This window comes from Denticeps clupeoides, chromosome 11, assembly GCF_900700375.1.
Source record: "Denticeps clupeoides chromosome 11, fDenClu1.1, whole genome shotgun sequence".
Lineage (NCBI taxonomy): Eukaryota > Metazoa > Chordata > Actinopteri > Clupeiformes > Denticipitidae > Denticeps > Denticeps clupeoides.
This window is the reverse complement of record NC_041717.1, coordinates 10,872,759-10,898,694: the sequence shown is the minus strand read 5'-3', so window position 1 is coordinate 10,898,694 and position 25,936 is coordinate 10,872,759. Positions and strand designations below refer to the sequence as shown.

The window sequence follows — 25,936 nt, the reverse complement described above, 5'->3', positions numbered from 1 at the left end:
CAGAGACCTGTAGGCCAGATGTTGCCATGTATAGTCTGTTCTGGGCATCTTCTAGTCATGCATTGAGTCATGCACTGCTATGAACTGACTGTTGGTGGATTGATGTTAACAATCACTTGTTTGTAATGGGAAGTGTATCAGTGAGGTTTACAAAGTCAATAAACTTGTATTGGGTAATCTAGTGCATTTGAAGGAGTTTAGGTATATTAGCATGATCCCATAAATACTATTTTTTGCAGGCGGGAGCACTCCAAGGTCCCACTCATCGTCAGGCAGTGTGTGGAGGAGATTGAGAGGCGGGGCATGGAGGAGGTGGGCATCTACCGAGTTTCAGGTGTGGCCACAGATATCCAGACTCTGAAGGCTGCTTTTGATGCCAGTGAGTTTTTCTCCTTACTATTCGTAACATATGTTGGATATCCCCACTTTATGATGACTTAGTATAATATACAGTGGCCTGACAAAAATGTTGCAATCTCAGTAATTAACCAGCCAGAGCTTCTTGCCTATTTGCTCGTTTGATGTTTTTGCAATGTAGTATCACATTTGGCTCTGTGTGACTGCAACATTCACCTAAGCTCTCGTGTTCTATGTTCCTCCGTGATCTACAGACAATAAAGATGTGTCAGTAATAATGAGTGAGATGGATGTAAACGCCATCGCTGGAACGCTGAAACTCTACTTCCGTGAGCTCCCAGAGCCGCTCTTCACAGATGAGCTGTACCCCAACTTCACTGGAGGCATCGGTTAGTCAAAAGATTGCAATCATGTGACAGAGAGTGCTTTGTGTCTTCAATTTGCTTATGAATATTGAGTCGATGAATATTGCTCCTGTATTTATGACCCAGTTATTATATGGTTGTAATGTCGCTCATGTGTGTACCACAAGAGTCCGTGATTAGAGAGTTTAACGGTGAGCCTGTTCTTCTCAATAGCGCTGTCTGACAGCGTGGCCAAAGAGAGCTGTATGCTGAACCTGCTGCTGTCACTGCCTGAGCCCAACCTCCTCACCTTCCTCTTCCTGCTGGATCATCTTAAGAGGTAACAGCTTCATTTTCTGCTCTATACATTACGTTTGTTAATTATCTGAGGGAGTCTGACTGTTAACTACTGCTGTCACTTATGTAGTAGATGTGTAGTGGTAGATATGCTGTGTCATTTGTAAATTGTTTGTCAGTTTGTCCTATGAAGTCATGATGTTTGTTCGATCGTTTTGGGAAGGGTTGCTGAAAATGAGATGTCAAATAAGATGTCCTTCCACAACCTGGCCACAGTGTTTGGCCCCACCCTCCTGCGTCCATCTGAGAAAGACAGCAAGATTCCAGCCAATCCAGCGCAGCCCCTCTCAATGTGTGACAGCTGGTCTCTTGAGGTCATGTCTCAGGTAATGGCTCATGCATTAAAATTTACGTCCTTTTCAGAGTCCTTAAATGTTAAAATCTTTCTATTTTGGTTTTTCTGTGCTTACAGGTGCAGGTGTTGCTGTATTTCCTGCAGCTGGAGACAATTCCCACCCCAGACAGCAAGCGACAGAGTATCCTCTTTTCCACAGAGGTATAGGGGAAGCACCGATTTGTTGGGAATGAGAAGGACTGAATGGAAGAAGAAATGCAATGGGATGGCTTCTTGATGTAATTTGACTGGAGCGCGTAATCCTGCGAAAGCGTCCAATTCCGGAACTCGACAGGAACTGTAAATGGTTAACCACTAGAGGGCGCTAGCTTCATACTGCAATCTCATGGTCGATGTGCTGAGCAGCGAACGCTTATAGCAGCCTTTATGTTGCAACTTCTGACCACCTGTACAGGCAAACATGCATTTGCACTTGAAAGTGATTTGCTACACTGACGATTCCATGTGAAAGGCTTTGCAGAAACCCTCGTCTTAGGAAATTTATAATGCCAAGTTAAAAGTGAGGGTTTGGAAAGCAAAATGTCTTTTCATGGAAAGACATTCCTGTTTACGTATGACCAAGGTTGAGTCGGACAGTGGGCCCACCAACAATTTATGTGCCCGGTGGCTTAAGGTAATGGAACATGTGAGACACACAAATCGCCGAAGCAGACGCATTTACACAGGCCCTCTGTAATGAGTAACACACGTTCACGGTGAAGGTGGAGGTGAGTTATCCAGCAGCGATCTGATGACTTATCGCTGGCAGATGTGTCTGCGCTGTGAGATTCCAAATTTCAGTTGTCTGCTACGCCCCGGCACTGGATGTTTAGTAGTAATCCTTTAGTTTGCTTGCGTAAGCGCACATTCCGCTTTATTCTATGGGCACGGTTAGTCTTGTGTTCACTTTATTCACATAGTACTTCATTCCAGAAAAATAATCAGAGAGAAAAAACAACTTTGCTGGCAGCGTTATTCAGCACTCTGATGGTTTTGTCATTTTGCAAGGCACATTCAGCGTTTCACATTGAGACTTGATTTTTTTTTTTTGTTTTTTTTGTACTCTGCCTCAAAAAGTCTTGTGTTGCATCCAATGCAACTGGATGTCATTTTCAGTGCTTAATTAATAGGACCTAATATCACTGTTACTGGACTGAACATTACTGTAGTATGAGTGTCTTTGCTCCCTCATGCTTTTAATGGGATATGATGTGCTACCTGACCTTATAAAGGTTGCTTTTTATTATTATTATTATTATTATTATTATGTGTTGCAATCCTTTGTTATGTTGCGTATAAGCAATATTTAGTACAGCACAATCAGCATATCTAACGATGCAATGTTTAGAAAATGTCTTTCATGAGTTAATTATTTCTTGTTTTAAAGTCAGTAGTTACTTCTTGAACCGTTTTAGGGACAGACTTCAGTTGTTCAATGTGCCAATGTTTTTTTTCTGTTTGAGTTTAAATGTAATATCCTCTTTTATTTGATTTAGATAAAAAAATGTAAAAATGATTAACCCTAGTTCACCATGTAACATGCAGGCATGTTGATTTAAAAGAGTTCTTACCATGTGTGTCCTGTACTATTTTTGTTGTCTACCTTGTCTTCCAAAACTCCTCAGACCAGATGGGTTTTTTTGTGAACAATATACTAATAATGTTAATATGTTTATTGTTTATTGTATTTTCCCCTGATCAGATTCATTTGAATCAGTTCAACCAGGTTCAGATTGGAAGAATAGGTCAAAAGGGCAGCTTGGCAGAGCCTTCAAATAACAAGTTTACTTCACAATGAGAGGAAATGTGATGTGAATGGAATGATGTGTGCGTGTGTGAGAGACAGAGAGAGAGAGAGAGAGAGAGAGATACAGGCACATCATGCTCTGTTCAAGTCTGGAGTGCAAAAGCAAAAAAGGTTTTAATGCCATAGTAAATGTCGACATACGACTGAACCATGAAGACAGCAGTTTAGAATTTAGAATTCTTGTTAAATATCCATGATACCATAGATTCATACTCCAGACCACAACAGTAAAAGGCTTTAAAAGTGAGACGTCATTACCAGAAATAGACCTTAGCTAATCATTTGGAAGCACACTTGAGGATTTTGTGGGGATTTTATTTCTTTCCCGGTTTATCAAAAATGGATTTTGCTCTGTAGTTAAAGACCTGCTGACATCTTATGTAACAATTTTTTAAGGTCAAGTTCTGTTCAAACTGAGTTATAAAGTGCTTTGGGTCGAGCTGTGGCTGAATATGATGCAAAGAAACTTCCCAAGAGGTAAATGACATTTTTAATCACATTATTTTCCATTCTAATGCATATACATTTAACCAGCTTTACAATAGACACATTTAAAATGTACAGTTACAGATAAGTGTAGCCTATGCACAACCAATCGTAAACAACGACAGCAGCTTTACCATTTCAAGAGATATTTACATTTACATTTACAGCATTTATCAGATGCCCTTATCCAGAGAGACTTACAATCAGTAGTTACAGAGACAGACCTCCTGGAGCAATTTAGGGTTAAGTGTCTTGCTCAGGGACACAATGGTAGTAAGTGGGATTTGAACCTGGGTCTTCTGTTTCATAGGCGAGTATGTTACACACTAGGCTACTACCACCTGGCTATTTGTCAATTGATATTAACACAAGTCTGTAAAATTGCTATAAGAGTTAACGATGAACTCTTCCAAGTGATTATAAGTCAGTACCAACAACAACATCAACAACAACAAAATCACATACGGTATGCTACTGGTCCATATGTTATGGTGGTGGTGGCTGTGGTGACCCTCTGGTTCGTCCTCGTTTAGTAGTTGTCAGGAACCAGGGTTTTATCTGCTGGTCTCTTCACTGGAGTCTGCCAGTAGTCTGTGGGCTTGATTCAGTGTCTCGGAGAAAAGTAAACAAGCGGCGGCAGACGGTAGCGTTGTACGACCGATTCTGAAATATTTCTGCAACAGTGGCCCGGTACCCTAACCAGGACAGCCTAACTCAGGTGAATTTAACAATGTCTGTGCTTAACAGGGTGACTGTGTGATAAAGTGGACTTCATAATTGACTTTGACAGAAGGCCAGAGAAAACAGATGTGTTTTAAGTTCACTGAACACTGAGCTCTGTAGAAGGATCAGCTTTGGTATTAACTATATTAATTGCTGCGAATAACGTTTGTATGATTGTATGAAGAGTCAGAGAATTGTCCGGTCGCCAATATTGCATATTATTATTGCATATTATACACATGCAGTGTGCATGTACTCTCACCGGCCTCTTTATTAGAAACACGCTATATCTTGTACTAAAGGACCACTGCAGACCAGCGTCGCTTGCGGAGAAAACACGGGGAAGAACGGGGTGGGGTGGGGAGGGGGTCTCTAATAAACGCCGAGCCCGAGTCCGCCCACGCGGCAGATACGTGACAACTGCAGTCGCCCAGCGCCGGGGAGCCCATGCAGCCTGCCGGGGAGTACCGCGTCCCCCGTCCGCCGAAAGAGCTCCGCAGCGTCCGGACTCCCGAGACCCTGCAGTCGCCGAGTTTACGGAAGAGGACAAAGGGCGGGACGCGAGGTAGGGAATGTGCTCCTCTGTGAGTAAAACGCGCTAATTAGCCCGCTAGGCTACTGGCGCTGCTAGCTGGCGGGGCTGAGAGGGTGACAGAAAACTGCGCTGCACCTTCTTTTCGCTTTTTTATTCTGAGCGTGTGTCTTTTTTTTTTTTTTTTTTTTAGAAATTATGTGTGACGAACGCCTCTTGCGTTGACATAGCATTAGCTGACACTTGCGCGTTAGCTATTAACGTTAGCGTTAGCGGCGTCAACTTTGTCGGCAACCTTTCAGTGCTAAATAGCTAGCCTCCTTCTCGTCGTGTAACCGGTAGCCCGCGGTGACACTTCACACAGCAATGTAGGCAAAACAGGTCGAAAATAATAAAACATTCAACCAAACATTAAGTTTTGGGTGACTGTAACCCTGGCCGTTCTGTCTGTCAAGCACACACACACGCCGACAACATCTGGCATTAGCGAGTCATCATATATTTAGAGCGATTACCTCGGCTGAGGTTTGCGTTACGTATATATATATATATATTTGTTTTTTGTTTGTTTCACTTAAGCAGAAATGATTTTGTTACTGCATGATCAGAATGGCTCACGGGTCCCCAAGTGTAATTACCGCATAATTTCACCTGTCAGGTATTGCGCCCTGTTATTACGCCAGACAGATGTGCTGCGTGTTGCCAGGTCCTGCTGTTTCACGCCACGTCACTGTCAGCACAGAGTGATGTTAACCGGTGCCTGCTCTGACGCCAACGCGCTTGAAAGTTAAAAGTTGACTTCTGTGTGCATTTATCCTACGATGACGGGCCATCTTAATATACAATTTATTTTATTTTTGTGCAGTGGATTTTCTTTTAAACCGGAGTCTATTTAGTCAGTGTTCTTCCAAAGATGGAATAATTTGAGCAACATTTCATAATGCTGCGATCTGTCCAAAGAATGTGACTTATGCAATAGGAATTTCAGCCTTCTTCTGCAGACCTCCTTTTAGTGGGGGTTGGGGGGGTCCTGTGAAAAAATATGCCGTTCTTGGAGCTCCTCATAGTCATAAAAATTGAGGCTTCCAAACAAAACACATTCTTGGAGCTGCTAGCAGCGGGAGGGCTTCCCGTGTGATGTGTGTGTGGATTCACGTGTACGGTTTGTGAAAATAGATCGGGTTTGAAGGTTGTATGAAAGAAAGAAATCATTTCTTCTGTTATTATTAGTTTTTATTATGTCCTTGTGAATATTTGATGTTTCATTTCAGATCTGCAATCACATACATATAGTATCTGTTTCATACACAGTCATTCGGAGTATATGACAGGCGCCGGGGAGCAGTGTGAAGGGACGTGCTTCTCTCAGTGGCACCTTGGCGGCTCGGGATTCGAACCGGCAACATTCTGATAACGTCTCCGCTTCCTTACCCTCTGGGCCACCATATACAGTTTGTGAAGTGAATAACTCTTAATTGAAATAGGACTATAGGTGAAATCACCACTATTTATGTCCTCTGTCCTGAACCTGTCCAGTCTGCATGTGTCTGAATTGGTTGGCCGGTCCAGGTGAAAGGTCTGCTCTCAGCTCTCTTAAAGTTCTCAATTGCTCACTTACAGAAAGCACACACACATACACACGTCCTATAACTGTTCCTAAAAGGGGGGGCAGCAGGACAGGAAGAGGCTGTTATGGAAAGGAAGCGACTCCTGCAGTCAAAGCAGGGTGGAAAAGGGAGGTGGCAGAGAGGACCTGGAGAAGTGAATGAGAAGTGGGTGATTCCCTCTGTCCTGCTCTCTCTGTCTATGTAGTTTTAGCTCTCTCTGTCAGCACGCCGTCTAATTTTTCTGACTTTTTTTTTTTTTTTTTTTTTAACCACACCGCCCCCTTTCCTCCCTCCATGCGTTTCCATGAGGTTACACAAACACAAAGGCTCACTAAGGCAGAGTGGACCTGCTGTGCCGGCTGGGCCCTGATCCAAAAGACCCCATGCTTCGATGAATGGGCCACTAAACAAACCGTGGCGAGTATGACCCAGTTGGAGCGCTGTTTGGTTGTTTGGACGGTGGGAAACAGGAGTCTACTGAACAACGTAAACAAGGCCTGTAGGCTGGGCATGTCTTTAGAGATGTATAGAGATATAGTATAACCTGAAACAATAATGGCACTATGTTTTCATGATCATGTGTGTTCTGATCATTAGAACGGTTCTCCATACATGCGAAATGCAGAAATAGGAGAGAAATCAAGCATGCTTGGGTTTACATACTAACATTTATTCCGTTGTGAACAGGGAAAATTATTTCAGTTCATAACAACTTGAAAGGGTCAGTTCACCCTGAAGGTACTGTAAATTATCGGACTTCACGCTTTAAGGAAACTGTTCGTGTGTCTTCTAGATGGTCTGGGTGGAGTAGGCCCGTTGTAACATCATACTTAGGGGTGGGTGTGTGAGCCTATGGGGAAAAGTATAATTCAGAGTTTCTGACAGCATGCCCTGGCTTGTCATTCATCAGAATATGCGTCACACCCCTCCCCTCACTGCTTCTACCCCTCTACTTGAATTATTTGTTAGTACGTATACCTCTCTGCTTCTGGTAAATGCACAGTACCTTTCTGAGCACATGGCAGCAGCTTTCTCTTGCACTTTTCTCCTGACATGCTGGGACCCGGGTCTGCTGTATGAATGTTGTTCCTTCTAATGTCAGGATTGTCTGTAACATAAACCGCTTACTGTTTGTGAAACATCTGGCAGAGTTGAATCTCGCAACCTACCTCAGTGTTTGATAGGATTTCGCCCATAGCAAACCTTTTCACATTGAGGCAAGGGGGCTAGGATGCACTTGCACACCTCAGCATAATGTGAGGTAATGCACGCCAGAAAAAGAGTTAAAACGACCCTGGACTGGGTTTGACCTCATCTGTGCACTTAGGTCATCTCCTCTGATCTTCGTATGAGCGTCTTTCAGGGCTTAGCATGAGAGTCTGGATCCCCACCATGCACAGCTTGCCCTGTTCTCCTCTGACTTGTGAACAGGGGTCACATGAGGGTGGCCATACACACGTGCTCTCTCATCCCTTCCAGATGAGCCCAAATACATCCTTCTTTACTACAGCTCTTGGTTGAACATAAATGGAACATGCAAAGTTGTTTAGCATAGATTAGAATTGTATTAAACATTATTACCTACTAGTGTACCTACTGCAAAAAGAGGGTATTTAGAGTTAATTGAGTTAAAGAGTTAATTGAACTTCAATCATGATCACGATTTTGGCTGCCATGATTAAATTAATATGATTGTCGGTGATATTTACATTTAAATAACCAACCACCAGGGAGGGGGAAGTGAACAAAAGCATAGACTGAACGGCAACCTTAAATTGTGACAGAGTGAGATGTGCACCTGCAATAAAGTGTCTCTCTTTTGGGGTTTAAAAACTATAACCCTAATTCATATAAACCAAATAGATGTCGCATTCAGCCTCTCAGCATGTGACAATAACGCCGTTGTATTTGGACATTCATTCTAGATAGACTTAGTTGCCTAGTGGAAGTAGCCTAGTGGGTAACACACTCGCCTATGAAACAGAAAACCCAGGTTCAAATCCCATAATGTATGAAGCTGGTTAGCTGGTGGTAGAGGGTGGTAGTAGCCTAGTGGGTAACACACTCGCCTGTGAACCAGAAGACCCAGGTTCAAACCCCACTTACTACCATTGTGTCCCTGATCAAGACACTTAACCCTAAGTGTCTCCATGGGGGGACTGTCCCTGTAAATACTGATTGTAAGTCGCTCTGGATAAGGGCGTCTGATAAATGCTGTAAATGTAAATCACGCTTCTCTAATGGTACAAGCGAAAATACCGGACTTTTGCTTCACGTACAGCTGTAATAACGAGCAAACGAAGAATCAATGCCTAACATTTTATTAGGTTATCATCTTGAATGTTACAAAATTTCGTGTTCAACAAATAACTTTATTCATGTTACAGACCAGAGCATCTGTCTTGCCACCCCCACCCCCACCTATATATATTGCATAGTTAGTTCATTGTTCATAGTTCTTGACAAATCTATACAAAATATTTTTTTCCAGATAAGCAGGTAAATGGATGTTCGTCTTTCATATTTAATATAAAGAAATAAAGTATTTTCAAAGTCAATTAGGTATTTTTGTCTCTTAAGTCAGAAAATATTTACAGGCTTTTTTTTTTATTGACAAAAATCTGAAAAATAATCAGGATTATCATTTTGGCCACAATCGTGCAGGCCTATTTAGAGATGCTTCTAGTAGTTGAATCAGTTCACCACATGGTGAACAAACACTCTTTACCTCACCTGCGTGTCTCTAGAATGTGGGTGGACAGTGTAGCCTCTAGGTAGATCAATATGTGGTGATACTGTGAAGCACAAAACAATCCACTGGTATCCAGCATGTCCGATGGTATCAATTTGAAATATTACCTTCAGTGGAAAATATATAATTAGTAGTGTAATTTAGTAATGTAATTAGTGATGCATCGGTCATACTTTCTTAGTTACAATACCAGGAATTTAGATATCGGCCGATCCCGAGTATTGTTCCAATACCAGAATTTAATGAATAAACTGTCTTATTGTGGGGAGGGGACTGTTATTCTGTTACGTTTAAGGAAACGCAAGACCTAAATAATCACTTAAAATCTCTTTTCAGTACTTGAAAGCCAATAGAAGAATTACACACACTTATATATGCTTATTAAATTTGCAAGTGCCACTTTGCAGCGTCACTGACCACTTTGCTGGGCACAGGGAAAGATCGTTCTTCAGTGGGTTTTACAGCGCAGCACTGCATTTGCCGTGTTCGTTCTGCAACCGGCTTTAACTGAGCTCCTGGGGAGTGTGGGGACGGTGCTTTGCTCAGTGGCACTTTGGTGGATCGGGATTGGGGGCAGCGTATAAGACTCTGTGACGTCCACCCGTGTGGAATGATTTCATCGCATAATGATTTTCAATTATGCTCCATTCAGTTAACATTCTTTGTTCAGTAATATTCTGCCATTTGGTTTCTTCACACCAGGCTCTTGACTATAACACCCAGGTTCCACGTTGGGGTGTAATCCTGTCCCAGCACTATGTCTCTGTTTACTGTTCTTGCTACATGGCTTGCTTTTCATGCTGATTTAGGGTTGGGCCATATTTGAAGATGTCTCTGCATGGGAGTGTTTGTACACTGGGCATATTTCAGTCGGGGGGTCTTTGCAAAAAGCAAATGCCTCTAAGCCCTGCAGTCATGGCGGTTTCAGCCATAGCGCAGCTGAAAGACATTAGGTCTTATTTTCTCTTTTCTTGAGCAGAAAGTAGGTTCTAAGGCGAACTACAAATGAGGCCAGATAGGACAATGGGGAGCAGTAAAAAACAAAGGTCTGGAAAGGACTCGTGCTTGACTTCCAAAACAAGTGCAGACGGTCAGGCGAACCTGAGTTTTCCGTTGTGCGCAGTGCTCTCCTGCGCTTTCATGGAAAATAGCTGCTTTACCTGCCAGTTTTTCACGTCTTGAGTCCAAGACTGAGCTTGGGCATTGTCAATCACCTCGACTGTAAATATGTCGGCTGATCATTTTGACTGCTTTTTCCGTCTCTAAACCATTTTTTTTTACCTGAAACTTACCTGTTTTTTTTTCTGAGAACGCCCCCATAATTTTTTGTGGAATAAATTGTCAGAAAAGGTCCAGAACTAATGTTGCTCAGCTGACAGCCCCAACACCCCCTCCCCTCTACAACAGAATTCCAACTATGCTGATCTCGGAAAATGCCTAGTCTTCCCTTGAAGTCTATCTAGAGCTTAATCAGGCCTGGACTTTTGGCCTTTCAGAGTAGGCGGCCTCTCCAGCTCTAAATGCCTTTTGTTCTTGACTGTCTAGGTTTGGGGAAGTTACGTCCTCTACTCATGTCTCAGCAGCCTTCATGTCCTCTTGAGTTTCCACACAGTCTTTTGAGGCAAAGCGCAAGAACTCCAAATGCAGAGCGGCGCCGAATGGACCGACTTCTATTAATCATTGTGACTTCCATAAGAGTGCATTTATCTGAGAGAAGCAGTGCACATCTCCATGAGCAAAGCTCAACCAGTTGAATGAACAGCATGCACAAGAAGAATCTAATGAGCTAAAGAGGATTGTTTACTGTCTTTAATTAAGTACTAATATGTTAATAGTTCTGCTATAATCATTTAACAAGTGATTGTTTATTGTAGATGCTGACATGACTTCTGGTGTGCTGTCGTTACTTTTATGCAATGAGAAGGGAGTTTTTTACACTTCTGTTTTTGCAGGCAATCATCCCAAATATATGAACATGTCTGCCATCTAGTGGACTTCAGAACTCAGGCTTGTATCTGAAGCATGTTATGTATAAATGGGAATATACTTCAGATCACAAAGAACCAGAGGGTTTAATCGTCTTATTGTCACGTAGCGTTGTTGTAACATGGCCAGATTCATGCCAGATAGTTTGTTTAATCAGTCAAGTAACTGAAGTGCTCAAACAACCCTCAGGGTCTCATGAACCAGCATCAGTTATAACAACTCTTACCAATACTACAAGTAACTAAGGCTGTAAACTGTGTCCTGTAAGAGTTGTTGGGGTGCAAAGGATGGCAGAAACGAGTGTTTTGTGCCCATGTCATAACAGCGTGACATCTGTTGTACTTCATCCCACCTGGCTTCGACTAAACTTTTTGCCAGGGTGCACCTTTCCTTACTTCCTTACACTGTTTATTGTTTCCCTTGCCCAGAGAGTGCTGTAAATGCATCGTCTATTGAGAACACACTATGAAGAAAGCGGGCAAGTCTGGGGCGAGTAAGGCTCCAGGAGGGGAGCGCGGCAAAACGGAAGCTGCTGCTGCTGCTAACATTGCAGGGAAAACCACAGCCAAGGCCTTGACCTCAGCTCCTCTAACCAAGGTAATGTATTTCTGTAACTAGATTAACATTAAAAAGCACTAGTTCCAAACTGGTGCTAAGCACAGCATTGTTCTCTAAACATGGGGCTTGTTCACTAGTGCAAGGTTATCTTCAGTATTATATAAATCGGTCATTACATAAATCAATAGATAATACAAGAAAACACTACAACGATGTTTACATGTGACGTATTGAAGGACGCGGCCTTAAAACATTCAGAATGAAGTAGCCTGTGTGAGAGCTGTCAATCATCAAATCAGTCACCTTGACATCTGTGGTCATTAAACCCTTTGAATGTCTGGTTTTCGCCCATCTAAAGAATGCTACAGGACACCAACTGGACCCCCAACAGTCTTCCTAGTCAGTGGATGATACAGTGAATATGGGCCTGCACTATCTGCTGCAACACATCCAGGGACTTATGCAAGGATCCTGTTTTAGGACTTTAGTTCTGCTTTCGACTCCATTGTGCCAAATCTCCTCTCCTCCAAACACCCCCAGCTCAACGTGTCACCTTGTCAGTGGACCAGTTTCCTGACAGACAGACAGAAACAGCAAGTAAGGTTGCGGCAGACCACTTCTGGAACACGGTCCCTCAATATTGGTGCCCCTCAAGGATGTGTTCTGTCTCCACTGCTCTTCTCCCTCTACATCAATTACTTCACCTCCAGAAACTCAGCTGTTAAACTCCTGAAGTTTGCAGAGGACACCATCATCATTGCACTCATTCAGGATGGTGACGAATCTGCATACTGATCGGAAGTTGAGCGGCTGGCACGCTGGTGCAGTCAGCACAAGCTTTGGACTGTAGCAATCACAGTGGACTTCAGGAGACGTCCAGCACTGCTCCCACTCTCCATATCAGACTCAATCTCGTCTATGGATATTTTCCAAGTTGTTGGGTACCACCATCTCCCAGGACCTGAACTGGGAAAACGTCATCTCTTCCATCCTCAAGAAGACATGTAGATTATGTACTTCCTGAGACAACTGAAGAAGTCCAGTCTTCCACAGGAGTGGCTGATCCAGCTATACACTGGAGTTATTGAGTCCATCCTGTGCACAAGAACATGAAGTATGAAGTATGGATGACAAAAAAGAAGAATCTGTGTCCCCTCCCGCCCTCCTGTCCCACTCAAGAACCAGAAAAAAGGCAGGGTCCAGATATAGAATTCTGCAAAATGAAAATATATCTTTAAACGTCATGAAATAATCACACACCAACAAAAAGGATAGTTTCTCTTCTTCAAGATACGATCTTTCACTAGCAAACAAGCCCTAAGATGCACTTGTTGCCATTTCAAAAATAGTATCTTCTATGACACAGACAGGAAATCAAAACCAGCGTTATTGAACTTTAACTTGTTCATGTAACCTTTATTCTACATTTGTCAATTCTAGGTCAAAAGCAATGATGATCTGTTGGCTGTAATGGCTGCGGGAGCTCCAGTGACTAACAGCACAGCTGTCAAGGGCAAGAAGAGCAGTTCTGGAGCAAGCTGCACTAACATGGAGAACAAGGCAAAGACCACTTCAGGTACATCATCACAACTACGGTATTTGAAAGAATGATTTTCATCAATTTGCTATTATATTATATGTAACTGCCAGTCAGTCTTAGAACTTTTAGTCTGAATTCACTTTGTTACTAGGCCCTTCAACCAGACGTGCATCATCTGCAACGACCAAGGAGTCTAGCTCATCTCGTGACCGTCTGAGACCAACTCGATCCAACACTGGGAAGAAGCTCTCATCTTGTGGATCAGATGGGGTTCTGCCCAAACGCTCCCGTGCTCCATCTCTGGCCACAGAATCAGAAAGCCGCATGAGCAAATCCAAGTCTGATGGGCAGCTGAGTGACAAAGTTGCCCTTGAGACCAAGGTGAAGGACCTTCTGGGAATGGCCAAGAGCAAAGATGTGGAGATCCTGCAGCTGCGTAGTGAGCTGAGAGACATGCGTGTTCAACTTGGTCTTCCAGAGGAAGAGGAGGAACAGGAGGAGAAGCCCCAGGAGAGGGAGGCTCAGGCAGTGATCACTGCAGCCGACGTGGAGTCCACCCTCCTCCTTCTGCAGGAGCAGAACCAGGCGATTCGTGGGGAGTTAAACCTCCTTAAGAACGAAAACCGCATGCTGAAGGACAGACTTAATGCTCTGGGTTTTTCTCTAGAGCAAAGGCTGGATGGGGTGGACAAGATATTTGGGTATCCTTCACTGAGCCCTGACCCAGCCTCATCAGGGGGTGGAATTGGCCACGTGGATGCAGGTGGGGCTCTAGCATCCTCAATGGCAGGGTCTGCTCCTGGCTCGATGGAGGACCTCCTTACTGGCCGCCAACATAGCGGCTCCATGGACAATCTGGACAGTGAATCCAGTGAGGTCTATCAGGCTGTGACCTCCAGCGACGATGCCTTAGATGCCCCATCAGGCTCCTCTTCCTCCTCCGAGTCCGAAGGCGCGCCAAGCTGCGAACGTTCCCGAAAGGGCAGTAGCGGGAATGCCAGTGAAGTGTCGGTAGCTTGCCTAACCGAGCGCATCCATCAGATGGAGGAGAACCAGCACAGCACAGCCGAGGAGCTGCAGGCTACGCTACAGGAGCTAGCTGACCTGCAACAGATCACGCAGGAGCTGAACGGCGAGAATGAACGGCTGGGCGAGGAGAAGGTCATACTCATGGACTCCCTGTGCCAGCAGAGCGACAAACTGGAACACTGCGGCCGGCAGATTGAGTACTTCCGATCGCTCCTGGACGAACACCACGTGGCCTACACGGTAGACGAGGACATTAAGAGTGGCCGCTACATGGAGCTGGAGCAACGCTACGTGGAGCTGGCTGAGAATGCGCGCTTCGAACGCGAACAGCTACTGGGTGTGCAGCAGCACCTCAGCAACACGCTGAAGATGGCAGAGCAGGACAACGCAGAAGCACAAGGCATGATCCAGGCACTGAAGGAGCGAAACCACCACATGGAGCGCCTGGTGGACTCCGAGCGGCAGGAGCGAGTCGCCATGGCCGCGGCCCTGGAGGAGTACAAGGTGGCGGTGAGCAACGACCAAGCGGAGCTGAGCCGCTGCAGGGCCCACCTAGAACAAGAACGGCAGAAGGTGGCTGAGCTCTACTCGCTTCACAACGCCGGAGACAAAAGCGACATCCGCCAGCTGCTGGAGAGTGTCCGGCTAGACAAAGAAGAGGCTGAGGCCAAAGCTGCCAAGCTGCAGGAGGACCTGGGGCACGCGCGCACTGAGGTCACTCGACTGCAGGACACACTCAGCAAGGTTCGTTACTGGATTTGCCCATCGTTTCTGTTCCATACTCTCTCCTCTGTCCACAACATTGTCCTCTTCTCGTGTGACACTCTCTCCGCCTCACTCAGCTGGACGGGGAGTACCGGGACTTCCAGGGGGAGGTGCAGAAAGAGCTGGCTGAGCAGAAACGTATGCTGGATAAGCAGCGTGGTGACCTGCAGGAGAAGGACACCGAGATCGAGGACATGAAGGAGACCATCTTTGAGCTGGAGGATGAGGTGGAGCAGCATCGTGCTGTCAAACTTCACGACAACCTCATCATAAGCGATCTGGAGAGTGAGTTTAAGTTATTTACCAATAATGGATTGATGGTGACGTGGTGGATAGCATTGGAAGATGAGACTGAGGTGTGGGGTCACCAGTTATGGAGTGTTTGTAAATGAGAAAGAAATGGTGTACATGGAGGACTACAATCTACCTGTGATGAAAGAAGGACTAGGGTGAGCAGTTGCCCTTGGTCTGCTCTCTGTGTAGTGCCCTTGTCTGGCCACTTGGGGGTGCAGTAGACCTAATACACCTGTATCTGCAAAGCAAGGCCATTTACCATTGAGATGTAATCAAGTACACTAGGCTGAGAAGCTATTTATTAGGTAAGGTTTCATTTCAGTCGTCAATAGCTTATCTTGATGCTAAACGCTGATTACCTTCAATGTTCTCAGTTTACATCGCAATTGAATTCCGCAGGAGCAGACCTTCTATTGCCTAATGAATTGTGCTCGATGGCACAGTTCTATCGCTCTCTCATCCTGTTGTTTGTGTGTACTCCTCTCTGCCTCTGTTCACATGGGCCTTTCTTCCGTGGGCCTGTTTCCTCCTCAGGCTCGGTGAAAAAGCTGCAGGACCAAAAGCATGACATGGAGCGGGAGATTAAGATTCTGCACCGGAGGCTGAGGGTGAGTGTGACAGGGTCATCTGAGGACAAGACCCTATTGTTTGCTCTCTTAAGACACAAGGGTCTCTATTCATTTCATAAGGGAGACTGATATTGAGACTGATTTTAGCCAAAATCATAAAATGTGTAATCTGTATAATCTATAACCTTCATAACTAATATTAAAAGGCACATCTTATTCTGATCAGTTTTGTACAGATTATTTCATAAAATTTAATTGCAATAAATATCATAACACAAACAGTTGAAGTAAATTATAAAAAACATGCATTGCAGTAAGAAATTGATGTCTGTTTGTATTATTATTATATTTTGTCTGGTCATGCGTCCGTGTTCAGTGATTTGTGTACATATACACGTTTTCAGGAGGAATCTGCAGAGTGGCGTCAGTTCCAGGCAGATCTGCAGACAGCCGTGGTCATTGCTAATGACATCAAGTCGGAAGCACAGGAGGAGATCGGGGACCTGCGGCGTCGCCTGCACGAGGCTCAGGAGAAGAACGAGAAGCTGAACAAAGACCTGGATGACGTCAAGAACCGCAAGTGTGTGTTTTTCTGTGCGGTTTGTGAAAGTTAGCGTAGTGAACTCTGTGTGGTTATAGAATGTGTGTGTAACAGTGTGTTGGGGGGGCTGCTGTGTGTGTAACAGGCAGGAGGAGGAGCGTGGACGTGTGTATAACTACATGAACGCAGTGGAGAGGGACCTGGCTGCATTGAGGCAGGGCATGGGCCTGAGCCGCCGCTCCTCCACGTCTTCTGAGCCCTCCCCCACCGTCAAAACCCTTATCAAGAGCTTTGACAGCGCCTCACAAGGTACACAAAGAGAATTCAGCTCTGTTTCTGTTTAAAATATCAAGGCTGCAGTACTATCTAGTTGGCGTATAATGGTTCAGCAATGGTTCTCTCTTTTATTTTCTCTGAGAGTATGACGTTAATTAAACCTCTGGATGTAAGACAGTCAAAAATGTTCTCATTTATTGTGTACTTGCTAAAACCATTCGCGTGTGAAATTGGTTTGGATGCAAAAATGTTTTTTAAATTCAATCCCTAATGTTTGTTGTGTGCCCTTCTTCTGTTTTAAAATGTATTACTATTACAGGAACTATGCCCAAGTCCCTTGTACTAAAGGCTGAGCTTCTTTATATTCATGGAAATACTATATAGCAAAGTGTCCACCAATATAACATTGTTTTATTTATTTATTTGTTTGTTTGTTTGTTTGTTTGTTTATTGTTGAAAACAATAAAGCCATGTATATGACCTTGGTAGCCTGTCTTTATCAATTAAGTAAATGCAGTTTTCTCATAAACAGATGCTTAAAGAGTTATCATTTGCCCTGTAGGTCCCGTGGTCAGTGCTGCTGCCGCTGCTGCTGCTGCTGTTGCTGCTGTAGCTGCTACCACAGCAACTGCTGCAACGTCTACCACACTACCCCGCACTCCGCTGAGTCCCAGCCCAATGAAGACCCCTCCTGCTGCTGCGGTTTCACCCATACAGGTAACACACACTCACGTGTGCACAGCAGCCCTTGCTCTTCACCAGCCCCAGACTGGAGATGATTGGTCCCTGTACGCTGCCCTTTTTTTAAACACTACACCTGTTTTCTTGGACAAATCATCACCAACCCTGCACTGACACCAATTGCAGGCTCATTCTACCTTCTCTGTATCACTCCTTTCCAAGGTTTTTTCCTTTCTTTTTTCCCCTTCTTAGAGTTTTTCCATGCGTGCAGAAGGGTCAAGTGTGGGGGGTGTCAACTGTAGGGTCTGTCAAAGCCTAGTGAGACACACTGTATGTCATTATGGGCTATATAAGAAATAACTGTTGTTGTTGCTGTATACATTTACTGTTCACTAATGAATCAAAGACCACCATAGTGCTGGCCAGGATTTTTTTTATATTTGGAAACACTTCCTGTGCACAGAATTTTCCTCCTGTGATTCAGTACTAAAGAGATAATTCTGCTTCCTGTTCCTGTGACACGGTTAGTAGCGGTAGTTCTGATATTATGATGAAAACATCCGCTATATATTTAAATATTTACTTACTTACTTTCATCCAGCAGGGCAGCCTTACTTCACCCCGCATTGCTTACAATGCTGCGCTTTCACCTCCCATCATGCACACTACAGCCTCGTGCTAGATATTAACTGAAGCTGGCTCTTCGAGCCACTGCTGAAGCAAGCCCGGAGGTGGTTTAAACACAAGAAGTGCACTTTTGTGCTTTTACTATCAGCATATAATAACAAACATTGATTTTAAACAAGTATTCAAATCTTTAGTGTTGACTTTCCCCACACTGAAACACATTCCTCTCAAATTAATGACAGATAACATTGTTTATAACAAATTACAAAAATGTCACGATGGCACAGCAGGGCAAGTTAAAAGTGCATGCAAACGGTCGACTACAACGAAAGGATTTTTAACAACAACAAAAAAAAAAACAGCACGTAGAGAGACCGGGAACAACCAATGACCCGACGAGGACATGGCACAGCAGGCATACATTTATACACAGAAACACAGATGTACACAATCAGAACATCTGGATTACATCATCTACAACAAGTCAGATCATGACGAAGAATGGTTCATGCTTAAATATAATATTCAACAATGTGCTGTTAGTTTGAATCGGGAACTGTCATGGTGCCACTGAGCAAAAAAGTAGTGTCCCCACACACTGCTCCCCAGGCACTTTTCATGGCTGCCCACTGTTCACTAAGGGTGATTGGTTAAAAGCAGAGGACTCGTTTTGTTGTGTGCACCATGTGCTGTGCTGCAGTGTATCACACTACGATAAAAGATTAACATAATTCACTAGAACAAAATCATCAAATAATTATTCAGAAGAACAAAATCATTAACCCAATAAACAATTTTGAGTTTTTTAATCATCTTTTTAATTATCTCAGTCAGTTAACACTATATTATTACATAGTGAACACTGGTGCTTCCACAATTTTTTTTATTACAAAAAATGTGTCTATTGTGTTCTTACATTTATATGTTATGTGTTATTACTAAAAAACGTGTCTCAGAGACTGAAGACTGCACCTCTGCTGTCCTTACCTCCAAGGCAAACACAGCCTTCTCAGAGGCTCACATTGTACATAAATGTCTTTCTGAACAAGCCATGACAGGTTGATGGTAGACAAGGAACGTCTCCCTGACTTATGAATGAATGGTCCAGCTTGAGAATATCTATTTTCCTCCCTGCCAGATCGGGTGCACCACTTTATTTCATCTGACAGTCTCCGGGCTTAAATGGATTTTGCTTCGAACTGTGCGTCCTTGAAACTCCCTTTCTGTCAGAGGACTTCTAGGGCCCTGAGTGCTGCCCATTGCTTTGGCTCTGTTAACATGATGACCGTCCTCTTCTCTTTTCCAGAGGCACTCCATCGCAGGCTCCATGGCTGCAGCCAAACCCCTGTCCTCTCTCACTGACAAGAGACCCAGTTATGCAGATATCAGCATGCCAGGTGAGTCTGCATACTGATGCCCACCAACCACCAACACTGCCAGTGAACGAGTTCCACTAAATAAAATCATCATTTCATGGATAGGGTGGGATGATTTTTCATAATTTTTCAAATTGTAGTCAAAATTCTTCAAAACTGGTTTTTACTTGGCTTTCATGAATGTCAGAAGTTTTATTCATTATAGAGGTGCATCAGTACTACCAGGGGTCTGAACACTCTCATGCCTCTCCTAGCTGAGCACCTCCTGCGTGCCGCCCCTGGGGGTCGTCCTGCCTCAGCACTACAAAGAGTCTCAAGCATGGACTCAGCAAAAGCTATTTCAGGTGAGCCTCAAACGTCCCAGATTTGCACTTTAATACATGATCTGATCTGATCTTTTTTTAATGTATGTTTGAATTATATATGTATTTCAGTCTCCCGCAGGGCCAATGAGGAAGTAAAGAGGGATATCTCGGCCACCGACAGCGGGCCTGCCTCCACTCTCATGACCATGGGCTCAACAGCATCATCCCTGTCTCTGTCCTCATCTTCCCCCACGGCATCAGTCACCCCCACTGCACGCAGCCGGCTCCGGTACCTACCCCCTTCCCAACTCTCTATAGACCACGGTACTTCCCTACCTACCTAATGACACGACAGTTGTTCTATATTCCCCTGTATAGAGAGGAGCGGAAGGACCCGCTGTCAGCATTGGCACGAGAATATGGGGGCTCCAAGAGGAACGCGCTCCTGAGGTGGTGCCAGAAGAAGACAGAAGGTTATCAGGTGAGTGCTACATGTGAATATTGGTTGCAGGGTATGTTTTTGTACAGATTAGGGGTAGCAGTGGTTCAGCAAGCCCACAGTTTGTTTGTATTATGTTCACATACCTGTTCATATTCTTTGCATTCTGAAATACTTTAAAAGCCGCATTCTTGGAGTCGACATTGGGGTGGACAAAATATTTTATGATGTTCTGATGGAGGACATATTTCAGCATCACATTTATGGCATTTAGCAACGCCATTATCCAGAGCAACTTACAATCAGTGGTTACAGGGACAGTCCCCCTGGACTGTCCCTCAGGGTTAAGTGTCTTACTCACACAATTAGGACACAATGATAGTAAGGGGAGTTTGAACGTGCGACTTTATGGTCTTCTGGCTTATAGGCGAGGGTGTTACCCACTAGGATACTACCGCGATACTACCGCTACCACTCCTCAATTTAAATTGTGCCGTTTTAAAGTGTTTGTTCATAGCTTTTATATAATAGAACCATTGTAACAAATGGTGGTTTTTATTTAACTCTTGAACAAAGTTTATTTACAGGAAAAGCTCTCTTTTTATGACCTCTCTGTGTGCAAAAGTGTTGGTTAATGCAGTGTTTACTACACCTGCTTTTTTATTGTTTTATTGTCATGGCACCATTAAAGTATTAAAGCCAGGATTTCTCTGATAACCCTGATCCATCCTGAAGGGCAATTACCGGTATTTACATGTTTGGATATTTATATTTTTATATTGAGTGGCCAGCTCATTTCAGGGTATTAATTTCATTGTTGTGCTCTAGTTTAAGGCCCAGCATTCTTGGCAGATTCATGAAGCCATTTACGTCTGTCAGGAAGCTAGCATATATCTTATTTTTTTACAGAATGTGACTGGCAAGGAGGGTTTTAATTGTCCTCTAACCTCACTATGAAACTTGAAACTGTAACTCCAGTTACAGTTTACATTTCAGTTTTATATCATGTAAATCATTGTCATCGCATCTTTGATGTAACTCTGTTAAGTTAATCCCATTTTCTTCTGTTTAGCTCTTTCTTTCAGTTTTCACAATCTTGTGTTTATAAGGGTCTAAACCTGTTTTGTTGGCACCGTAGGGAAACATCCAGTTCTATCATCCAGCATACCTCTCAGTATTGGTTAAAATTCTGCGTTAGAGACAGGAACAGTTTCAACCATTCTGCGTTACCCTGTCACATAATTCTACCTTCTAGAACATCGACATCACCAACTTCAGCAGCAGCTGGAACGATGGGCTGGCTTTCTGCGCGGTCCTCCACACCTACCTGCCTGCACACATTCCCTACCAGGAGCTCAACAGCCAAGACAAGGCAAGTGAAATGGGATTGAATGTTACGCAACATGTCTTAAGTGAACTTTGAAACACTTTGCAGATGATCTCATAAACAGATCGAGAGCTGAATGCACTATGTCAGTCATGATCCGCAGTTCGGACCGGAGTTTCATGTTGGTCCTGTGTTATTAGTGAAAGTGAAGTGATTGTCATTGTGAAACACTGCAGCACAGCACACAGTGCACAAAATGAAATGTGTCATCTGTGTCCTCTGCTTTTAACCCATAGTGTTTAACTATGATAGGCGTGTGGGAACGGTGCTTTTTTGCTCAGTGGCACCTTGGCAGATCGGGATTCGAACCGTAAACTTTCTGATTACGGGGCCGCTTCCTTAACCAAGGAAAAAAATGGTGAGACATGGCGAGGAAGAAGGATGCCCACACACACACATGAACAGGGCAGCTTTATACAAGCAAACACGGGTGAAAACAATCAGGAAACAAAATAGCACAGGACGAACATGAAACTCCAGTCCGAACTATGGATCCGGAGTAGCCCCTGCCAGACTGGATCATGAAAAATGTCAGTATTGTGCTGTTGCATGATAGTGAGCCACTGATTCTGAAATTGTGTTTGATCGATGGCTTTTCATGTCTTCTTATTTTATATACTTGTTTTATTCTGTTATGTGTAGAGGCGGAATTTTTCCCTGGCTTTCCAAGCTGCAGAAAGTGTGGGCATCAAATCCACTTTGGTAAGAATCCCTTGCCCTTCAGTTAGTTTATGTGGTGACTTTAATTAGACTGGTGTGCACAACCAAAAGCTTGTTATCTACATTATCACTGCATTTATATTGTATGATAATATACTTAGTTTATGCTGCAGCGGTAAAACATCCATCAAGGTCAGGAAGAAATGATGTGGAAATGCATATTTCGCCCAGCTGCATGCATACCTAGCTGCAGAGAATGCATTAATCATTTAAAGGGGAAGTTTCTGCTTTTTTTACTCCCATCCTGGGCGGAGCGAGAAAAAAACTGGAAACCCTGAGAACAACTTTATCGTTTAATGTGCCCTGAATGGGGTTTTTGTTCTCAGTCGCCACTATTTATATCCAATGCAACAATATGCAGCATTCCATTACTTAATGCCAGAACAGAAGTACCTTTGGTACTTCTAACTTTGAGCTCATGTTTACAGAGTGGCTATTCAAGCAACTGGCCAATGCTTTAAAGCCCATGTGAAGGAAATTCAGAGATTGATCTCTAAACACCTACAAATTAGAAAATGAAAAGCTGAAAAGGACTGTAAACTGCGTAGTACTTTGGTGTAAACAGTTTTTCATGATTTTTTGCATTTCAGGGTCATGCTAGGTTATTACTGAGAGGAACATGGTTGATCATCAGGTTGTTTTTCTGTGGTCAGATTCTGTGCTCTCATTGGTCAGGTCATATTTCTGACCTTTTATGTTCTCATGTCTGAAACCCTCATACAGGACATCAATGAGATGGTTCACACCGAGAGGCCGGACTGGCAGAGTGTCATGACCTATGTTACAGCCATCTACAAGTACTTTGAGACCTGAGCTCATCCTCGTGGGAAAAAAAGGACAATCCTGAGCTCACCGCGCCTTTCAAAACACCCCACCATTTGACTAAGCTCAGTATACTTTTAAATCCATTTTCATCATCATTCTTCAACCTGGCATGGTTTTATTGGTGGTGTGGTCACAATTTAGCTGGTCCCTGCACCACCACAGCACCAACACTGCAATTTCCCAAGAACAGCAACACTAACCTTTGTGCCTTTCTCCCTGCACTAAATCTCTGCTTTACAATGAAAGCTTGAGCCAAACAGTTGTGAATGTAAATAGAGATGGGAACGAGGTACATCTCTACATTGCTTTTGTGCCATGCCATCATGCAGTCATGGGTGGCTATGTAGATGCCTGATCCAGTGCCTGATTGAAACACAATGCGCATGAAAATCACATTTAAAGACAATAACGATCCTAATGAACCATGTTTATTGGGCTGGAAAGGATTCTCCAAGGCACTTGGGTATGCATCCAGTTATTGACAAGTTACCTATTAAGCATGCATCAATACCTTTTTTAAGCCTATTATAAGCTTTATTGCGACCCGTTGGACCAGCTGGCAGTGCCACTTTACCGGGGCCTGCTTTACTGGACAGGTCGAGCAAACAGGATGAAGTGGCCGTTGTTGTGAAACCGAGGTCCTGACATTCACTTGGATTTACTTGGTAAGCAGCTAGTCGCATTAAGGCGGCCGCATGATCCTTGCTGGTGTGGTATAAAAATTCCACAGGAATCAACCACTCGCCCCCTCATGCTGGCGCCAGTTCGTAATCTGCACACTATAGAAGTAACGTTGCAGGTCCAGTGACGAACCCTCGTTCCGTAGCGAGCATTTAGCTCCTGTTGTCTCGCATACCAAATAAGAGTATAAAAAACAGCGTAGCTTCGCACCGAGCTGTATTGTCACGTATGTCATGTAGCATTATTATAGGGTTTAGTGAAGCACATATAGTCTGCGGCAGTCATTTCTTTTTGGTTGGTATGTTTTTGTTGAAGCACAAAAACTGGGATTAACGAGATTTGAAGGACTGCCTCCAATCTTGACTACATTCCAATGCCTTATTCATCAAAGTCCACCAAAACCTTTGGACAATCTCAGCGCCGGTGGCTGACAGTGAGAGGGAATTTTAAATGGCAAATATCCGATTTACGTCAGATTTATTGAATGAACCTTTCCTTACTTTGAAACCATGCATGCAACCATCTACAACAACAAATGACAGATTTGTTTATGTACTATATTACCACAGTCATATTTAGTTTATGCTTTAAAATTTCATATGTTTAAGAGGCCATGTCATTTTGTGAAACTGAAAACAACAACCTGCATGTTAAAGGAAAAGTTGTGCAGGTGAGGAAAAAATATTATCCGGTTGTGATTTGTCTATTGTGGTTTTATGGTTTAGTTGTTATAACCTGTAAAAATATGCACTGGGAGGTGTGACTTCAGTAAGAACCAAAATGCACATTTCAGCCGCCTGATGTGACAAGATGTCACAGACTTCAGTGGACCAAACTGTGTTGCAGAGCTCAGTGGTTTTGGGTGCACAATGTGAATAAAAGCCACTCTCAGAGGTACCTGCACCTCAGTGCTTTACAAATGACACTTAGTGGAACACTTGCACAGTGTGTTTGCAAGGTAATAGTTACACATTACACATTGTTTGTTGCAATTTATGTTTCATGTCTGATCACTTTCATGTCTGAGACGCCTTCCCACCATCAAGCCTTTAATATTTATAAAAGTAATAATACATTTGAGTGTAAATGTTGGAAATATTTGGAAGTGGAGTGTTCCGAACAAAACTGAACGCTGTGCCGTCATGGCAAGTTGTGTTGTGTTGATTATGCATATTATGATTTTTTGTTTTGTTTTTCTGCTAGATATGTAATGTGGATGCCTTCAGTCTGAGAAGGGTTCCAACACTGTCAGACATGAAACATGAAGCTACACTACCAGTCCTCAAACTCAGAATGTCTTGACTGTGGCTTGAATGGTGTTTTCAATGCAGATCTGTTCACTGATGTTTGAATGTTACAGTTGTTTACTGGTACATTTTATGTCATTTTTCCTTTATTTTGCCAATCTGTCTGGAATAGACGTACAATTCAATTCACAGTGAATGTAAAAGGAAGCTTGAAATTTCTGTGTAATTTCCAGTTTGAATGTTTATTGCTTTCACCTGCTTGCATATTTATCACAATGCTGTCTGCCTTTTTTAAGCAAACTGAGTCATGTATTATTTTATATTGTTGTGTTGAGTTGAAATGGTAAAATATCAGTTTTTAAATCCGCATTGATGGTTCTTTGCAAGTGTGAAAGAGTAGCCTGTTAATGGTTCTGGAACCAGAGAAGTAATTATTCTGTTTTGAATAATTAGCAATGATTTTAGAGTGTGTGACTGTATTTATATTTAGTATTATTAAATAACTACACCACCAAATGGGTTTGTAATTATTTCTTGGGTTTAAATCATCGTTTAATGTTTAAGGTCTGTATAGACCTAATGGCAAATTTGTACATTTCTTAGTTCTAGGTTAATTATAGTTTTAAATATGTTTACATATTTAATTCAGTTTATATATTTTTTTAAAAAGGCAGAACGTTACATTTGAGGTGAATTACGTGTCATTCATTATGAAAACTTTATTTAAATTTTTTATTTTTATGTTTTATTGTAATTACATCTTAAATCAATTACCGATGGGAATTCCATCG

General features: G+C 43.2%; 2 protein-coding genes across 2 annotated transcripts in view; both read left to right on the top strand.

The window, feature by feature from the left end:
- LOC114800076 (breakpoint cluster region protein) overlaps positions 1-2,965 on the top strand; it is a 37,251-nt gene extending 34,286 nt beyond the window's left edge. The window contains exons 20-24 of the mRNA XM_028997161.1: positions 240-379; positions 612-746; positions 936-1,041; positions 1,222-1,384; positions 1,471-2,965. Of these exons, the coding sequence (XP_028852994.1) occupies positions 240-379; positions 612-746; positions 936-1,041; positions 1,222-1,384; positions 1,471-1,560 (634 nt within the window). The 3' untranslated portion in view covers positions 1,561-2,965. The remainder of the gene's footprint in view (positions 1-239; positions 380-611; positions 747-935; positions 1,042-1,221; positions 1,385-1,470) is intronic.
- A 1,848-nt stretch (positions 2,966-4,813) lies between these two features.
- specc1la (sperm antigen with calponin homology and coiled-coil domains 1-like a) lies at positions 4,814-25,652 on the top strand. Its single transcript, XM_028996860.1, has 16 exons — positions 4,814-4,973; positions 11,714-11,882; positions 13,284-13,419; positions 13,535-15,156; positions 15,255-15,462; positions 16,006-16,079; positions 16,445-16,620; positions 16,727-16,890; positions 17,420-17,574; positions 19,472-19,562; positions 19,796-19,885; positions 19,976-20,135; positions 20,225-20,327; positions 21,541-21,657; positions 22,315-22,374; positions 23,116-25,652. Exons 2-16 carry the CDS (start codon positions 11,751-11,753, stop codon positions 23,203-23,205), a joined length of 3,378 nt encoding a protein of 1,125 aa, XP_028852693.1. The 5' UTR covers positions 4,814-4,973; positions 11,714-11,750; the 3' UTR covers positions 23,206-25,652.
- Positions 25,653-25,936: the final 284 nt, after the last annotated feature.

Coding starts and splice junctions, on each gene's coding strand:
- specc1la (XM_028996860.1), top strand. CDS start 11,751: ATGAAGAAAGCGGGCAAGTCTGGGGCGAGTAAGGCTCCAGGAGGGGAG. Junction 15,157..15,254: donor TGCAGGACACACTCAGCAAG/GTTCGTTACTGG, acceptor CGCCTCACTCAG/CTGGACGGGGAGTACCGGGA. Junction 16,080..16,444: donor TTCTGCACCGGAGGCTGAGG/GTGAGTGTGACA, acceptor ACACGTTTTCAG/GAGGAATCTGCAGAGTGGCG.